The sequence below is a fragment of the Rhamphochromis sp. 'chilingali' genome (assembly GCF_963969265.1).
Source record: "Rhamphochromis sp. 'chilingali' genome assembly, chromosome: 1".
NCBI classification, from domain to species: domain Eukaryota; kingdom Metazoa; phylum Chordata; class Actinopteri; order Cichliformes; family Cichlidae; genus Rhamphochromis; species Rhamphochromis sp. 'chilingali'.
In genome coordinates this window covers 70,026,458-70,033,293 of record NC_137929.1, presented here as the reverse complement: position 1 = coordinate 70,033,293, position 6,836 = coordinate 70,026,458, and the positions used below count along the sequence as shown (strand labels likewise).

General features: G+C 41.3%; 1 protein-coding gene across 1 annotated transcript; it reads right to left on the bottom strand.

Moving 5' to 3' along the window:
• Positions 1-2,851: 2,851 nt before the first annotated feature.
• On the bottom strand, positions 2,852-5,109 carry LOC308396432 (tripartite motif-containing protein 16-like). The gene has a single exon (XM_080881725.1). It carries the CDS (start codon positions 4,835-4,837, stop codon positions 3,419-3,421), a length of 1,419 nt encoding a protein of 472 aa, XP_080737851.1. The 5' UTR covers positions 4,838-5,109; the 3' UTR covers positions 2,852-3,418.
• Between the last annotated feature and the right edge of the window lie 1,727 nt (positions 5,110-6,836).

The following is a 6,836-nucleotide window of genomic DNA, read 5'->3' as shown; positions in this document are numbered from 1 at the left end:
ATAATTCAAGCTGCGCTCAAGCTGCGGTCAACATAAAGTTTTGCCTCATGCTCACCCTACCAATCTGCTCATCAACATCAGGTGCCGTGAACAGGTGAGTGCAACCACATTTATCATCTACCACACCCATAAGACACGCCCCACACCCGTGCACCAATACAGTGAGTCCATTTAAACCAACCCACTTAATCAAAAAAGGAACAACTCATATGGCTCCTACAACATTCTTATAATTTCACCCTCAGATGAGCCAAGCTACGACTGTCAGGGAAGGTGATGTAGGTACAGAGCATATGAGAGTGGTTAAGTTTGTCTCTTGTCTGGATGAAGGCACAAGAGGGATCAATGGCAAGGCGTAGAGATTCAGTATCTTCAGTCTTCAGTGGACACTCCATTTCTGGCACAAAACACCTGTAAAAGATGGTCGATTTAGGAGGTGACCCGACAACTTCAGCCTGTCAAACATAGTAATGGAGCAGTATGTTTAAAAAAAAAATCGAATTAAGCATGCACTCAGTACCCTAAGAATTATTATGGTAGTTAAACACAGTGATAGTTGTATATCACATTATATCACTTCAAACAGAGGTGATCCAGTAATGCTGCACTAATGAATTAGACTAACTATTCACTTTAGCTAAAGTTATTAAGTCAGCTAAAGAGTTGGGATGCTGTGCAAGACGTAAATAAAGCTAAAACACAAAGGTTTGGGCACCGTTTTGCATGTTTCCCTACTGTAGGGGTCTCTGCAAGCATACAGAGGGGGTACTCTGAGAGGGTCCAAGATGACAACTTTGGAATTCTACTAGAAACAGTCGATCATATTTGTTTGTCAAAGCTGAATTCAGGGCAAACTACGTTTAATAATAATAATAATAATTCTTGTTACAAATTTCTGATGGCACAGATTTCTGCCCATATAGGTCAGGCCACCATCCATCATCTTCAGATGGTTCAAAATGCAGCTGCTCGCCTGCTAACTGGTACCAAACGGAGAGAGCATATAACCCCAGTTTTAGCTTCTCTACACTGGCTTCCTGTCTCCTACAGGATCCAATTTAAACTTTTACTTTTTGTTTTTAAGTCACTTAATGCCCGAGCCCCTCCTTACCTGTCTGAGCTCCTCTCTGCCTATGCTCCAGGAAAAACCATGAGGTCTAGCTCAAAATTAATGCTTTCCATCCCACGGACTTATCTCAAATGTCTCAAATCTCAAATGTCTCAAAAATCAAAATGTCCTGGTGATAGATCTTTCTCTGTGGCAGGTCCCAGACTTTGGAATAGTCTCCCCTTAAATATTAGATCTGCACAAACACTTGAGCATTTTAAATCACTACTAAAGACACATTTTTATGCCCTGGCTTTTAACACACTATGACCCAAGCATGTTGGTCTTATTTGAATTAGTTCTAGTTATTGTTTTAATTATTTTATTGTCCTATTATTGTTTTATCTTGTTATTATTGTATTACATTGTTGCTTTTTAATGCCATTTTTATATTGTTAAGCACTTTGTGCAGCATCGGCTGTTTGAAATGTGCTATAGAAATTAATTTGGCCATGACCTTTCACCACTGGGCTTCCAAGAGACTGTCATGAGGAGATTTTGAACCGCAAAATCTTAAAATAAAGTGAAAGAGTTTCTACGTTGAGGAAGACTACAGGTGTGTACAACTTGCTCTGCTCCTAATCTACAGCCGCGTTGGAACAGATATCGAGGGATGAAGAGAGCGTGCCAAGCTCCAAAAGTGACAGCGCAGAGGGAGATCAGCGTTGGAATTATGACTCTGTAGATGGCACAGATACCAGACACCAGAAACCATGACCGTGACTGGGAATGACCACCTAATCCTGTTTCATTTTGCCATGCAAAGTACTTTGACACTCTGGAGAAGGCCTGTCCTCTGTATCATTGTTGTTGCCATTTGCATGTGAGAGCTTAGATTGTGGGGATGATTAAAGATGAACAAAGGGTAGTGGGACAACAGTGAAGTGAGGATGCACAGTGTGAAACTCCTTTAAGTGTACAATAATGTTGATGTGTCAAAAAAGCACATTAGACTGAATACAAAAACATTGGATGAATGTATTTTTCTGAATAGAAATTTATAATAAACTCTGAGTCAATTACATTTAAATGGGTAATATTACATTCACAATACTTTCATTTTCATTTTCACTTAATGTCATTCACAATAAATTTTAAAGATGTCTACAATATTGGAAATGTCAAAGATATAAAATGATTCCATGGAAAGTACAATACCTTACAGTGTATACAAGTATGACTAGGTATTTAAGTAAGTTGCCTGCAATGATATTTAAGGTCCAGCAGGAGTCAGTATGGAGCAAAAGAGCAACACTGTGTCGACACAGTATCGATACAGTTTGGGGAATGTGCTGAACCGCTTCACGAGGTCTCATCTACCCATCACTAGTAATATTATACATATGTCGACCTTCAAATAACGTATAACTAAATTCTTACATTACCTGATACAGGCTAGAGTGCCGTGCAGGCGCTCCGACTGTCGTCTCTGGTGTTATGATAAAATGTCCGGTCAACTCTGCTGAGCTTAAATGGAATTTCCCACTGCCTGATGGGATGTACCACTGTGCTATGAAATAGTCCATGTGGTAGCAGCTTTAATTTCAACGTGATTGTTGTCACATTGTCAACTATAAATAGATTAACAATCAACGAGTGAACAACAGTGAATCAATGTTATGTCAATGTCAGGTTTCATCAGTATTTTAATGTTGTTTCAAAATTGATTTTGCATTGAAATTTCAATCCTAATGATTCTGATGGATCAGATGAAAAATCAACATCAGTTCAAATGTTCATTGTTTAAGCACCAGTTCCAAGCAAAGGAGGTATGTTGTATCAACAGAAAAGGCTAAATTGGTTATCATTTTGCAGAAAAAAAAGAGACTGCTAAAAATAAAAACATAAGAGGTTTTTGGACAAAGTTTGTGTTCTCAATTCTTTAAGCACCGGCACCATTTCAAAAGCAGTGGTATCGGATGAAACCTAAACGATACCCATCCCTAATCAATGTAGCACTGAATTTCTAAACTTCTAAAATGTAACGCTTCATTTAAAAACTACACAAGTACATATAATGGTCAGGGATCAACATAAACCTGTCTTCTCTTTCTATTTGACTTTAATCAACTCTGCGGTGTCTCCAAGTCCAAGAAAAACTCCAGCATAGAGCGGCTGATTGAATGTGGTCTGGACTCTGTGGAGGAGAGTAATGGTTTCAGAGATGCTGTAGAAAGACAGGATACCTGCTCTGTGATCCAGGTACACTCCTATTGTGGAGGACCGAGGACCTGAAAGGATGGTTTGTACTTTGTTGTGAAAAAATTTGTTACTGTTTGTGTCACAACGTAATGCCCAGGATTTGTCATTTCATCCAAATCCACATTCATCTGAACTCCCTGCTCTACTGATATTCTTGTATGTGACTGCTACACAAACTGCTCTACCTCTCCACTCCACCTCCCAGTAACAACGTCCAGTCAGATTCTCTCTACTCAGGACCTGACACCATGCAGTGAATCTGTCTCGATGAGCAGAATAAGACTGTCGTTGTTCCATTCTTGTTGCTTTTCTGTTCCCCCCAGATAATAACAGCTGTGTGTTTGCTGTGTTTGGATCCAGTGTGATTTCACGTGAATATTTTAAGAATCCAGCTCTGGTCTTTGGCTCTGCTTGTGAATCCGACAGTAAAACATCCACTTCAGTGACTGTCAGTGAGATGTTTGTCCATTCCTCGCTCAGAATGTCCTGTAGTTTATCTCTGACCTCTGACACAGCTGCTGTCACATCCTCAAAGTAGCTCAGAGGACGGATATTGATGCTGGATGAGTCTGTAGACTCACTGAGTGCTGACAGTGAGGGGTAGTTGTGTAGAAACTGGTTGTGATCCTCTGTGTGTGAGAGCTGCTCCAGCTCGCCGTCTTTCCTCTTCAGCTCAGTGATCTCCTGCTCCAGCTTCTCCTGAAGCTCTTTGACTCGACTCACTTCAGTTTCCTGCTGGGATCTGACCTGCTGCTTCACATCAGAGCTTCTTTTCTGGATGAGACGGATCAGCTCAGTGAAGATCTTCTCACTGTGCTCCACTGTTTGATCAGCAGAGCCATTGATGGCCTCCACCTCCTGTTGAAGCAGCTTCACATCTTTCTCTCGCTCCTGGATTCTCTGCTGGATGTTTACTCGTCTTACCTCGAGCTCCTTCTGCTTCTCAGCCCTTTCTGCTGCAGCTGGGACTGTTTCATGGCCTTTATGTTCATCCATTGTGCAGAGATAACAGATACTCTGCTGATCAGTATGACAGAAAATCCTCATCACCTCATTATGACGAGAGCAGATGTTCTCCTGGAGCTTCTTTGAGGGGGCCACCAGCTTGTGTTTCTTTAATGGAGCTGCATCATAGTGAGGTTGGAGGTGTTTCTCACAGTAAGAGGCTGGACAAGATAAACAGGACTTGATGGCTTTCAGCTTCCTCCCAGTGCAGACATCACAGGCCACATCTTCAGGTCCAGCATAGCAGAGATCAGCTGGAGCAGCTTGGAGTCCAGTCGTCTTCAGCTGCTCCACTAAAGCTGCTAACATGGTGTTTTTCTCCAGGACAGGCCTCGGTGTGAAAGTCTGTCTGCACTGAGGGCAGCTGTGGATTCCCTTCCGTTCCTCTTCATCAAAGTGCATTTTAATACAGTTCATGCAGTAGCTGTGTCCACAGGGAATAGCCACCGGATCCTTCAGTAGATCCAAACAGATGGAACAAGAGAAGGTTTCTTGGTCCAGCTGAACTCCTTTCTGTGCCATTTCTCCTCTCAGTGTCAGTGACTGTGTGAGTTTCTCTTTCTTATAACTGAAACTAGTCTGAACTCTGATCTCAACAACATGTGTTTCTGCAGTGAACGGAGCCTGTCAGCTCTTACAGGTCACCACATGTTGGTTACACCCATGTGTAACACTTCCAGCTCTTCATAAATCACAGACGCTCAGAAAGGTTGGCTTTTCACAGTTTATTCCTGCAGAAGACATAAAACACACTCAACAGGTGTCTTCTGATGGTACCAGCAATTGTAGCTCCCTCACAGTGCAAACGCGCGCTGTCTTAACAGACTTACAATTAACTTTTTAACAAAGAAAAGGTGGAAAATAATAATTTCTTATGACTAATAAAATACATTTCACAATCGTATAAAACAAAATAACAGGATAACATAAGTATCACTGACTAAACATTTCCCTCTAGTGGACAAATTAACAATAGCGCATTCATCTTCACTTGCTTGTGCTTTACAGACAAAATGACTGTTAACAAGCTCACGTACCTGCAGAAGACATAAAACACACTCAACAGGTGTCTTCTGATGGTACCGGTAATTGTAGCTCCTACAATGTAAAGCAACATCACAAAAAGCACAGAAAAACAGTAAATCCAAACACATTTCCCGCTATGCGCAGCAACCACTAGGGGGCTAACAAAAGCTTACTGCCAAAGAGCATAAATACGGCAGAAACACTATTTAACAGCAACCAGCCTTTGTTTCAGTTACACAGAAACTTTCTAACATCAATATGAACCTATATACATCGACATATATAACTTATGTAACAACATTCACACCAGAAACCATAAAAATGCCAGAGCCTTTCATTACAGGACTTACCCTCACAGTGCAAGCGCGCGCTGTGAGGAGCGCCTTAGCAGCTTCTAAACGTTAGAGTGAGATCCGGTTTCTGGGTTTTCAAAATAAAATACAATAAAAAAAAGATAAAATTCACACTTAAAATGATAATTAAGAACAGGTAAGTGCATGTTTTTCATATGTATTTTTAACTCCGTTACACATGTTCAATGGGCAGATCCGAAGGGAAGGGAATGAGGAAACACATTGACAGAGAGGAGGTGCTGTGTTTAAGAGCAGGAAGAAAAGGGAGGGTTATCAGGCTGTGCTTCACTCCAGGAAGAGGAGCGGTTTGAGAGCGACACTGTGTGTTTAACCCTTTTATTTACCACTCACCTCAACTTTTAACCCTTTCTTTTATATAAATAAATTTCACTTTAGAAACGTCAGAGTTCTCACTGAAGTTAGCAAACAGTCTTTCAGTTTTAGTGAATGCAGGAGGATAATGATCCTAAACATTCAGTCTGGAAAATAACCTGACTCTCAAAATCAGCAAAACTAGAGAGATGATAGTGGACTACCGGAAACGACCAGTCAGAGAACACCAGCCCATCCACATAAAGAGTGTCAAGGTCGAAAGGGTCAACAGCTACAAATTCCTTGTAGTCAACATCACCAAGGACTTCTCCTGGACCCTTCACACAGACACTGCTGAAAGCTCGCCAGCGACTCTACTTCCTGAGGAGGCTGAGGAAGTTTGGCATGAACGCTAACATCAGCAGCTCAGAAATAAATGAGCTCCAGCCTGAGCAAGACGCTAACTTCGGTGTCCTCTCTATTAATCCACAGGTACTGACAAACAAACTTTTATGTTACCAAACTGGTTCTAAATGTCATGTAAGTTGAGTAACAACTGTTCAGCTATATTTTGAGATGAGAGTGATGATGTTGTTTTGTGGTATTTTGTTGTAACGAGTATTAGTGTATCATCGGCATAATGCTACGTATAATGCTAAGTATATGCTATGACAGCCGCAACCTGCGGCTTCAGAAAATGTGTTGTAGTGTTTGTTTTAGTGTTAGCCAAGCAGTGCTGAGTACATGTATTAAGGGGAAAGCTTTTTGTTGGTGAAACAACGTTTGCAGTCGTCTGCCACCATGTTGTGTTGCGTTCAAGGGACGCCATG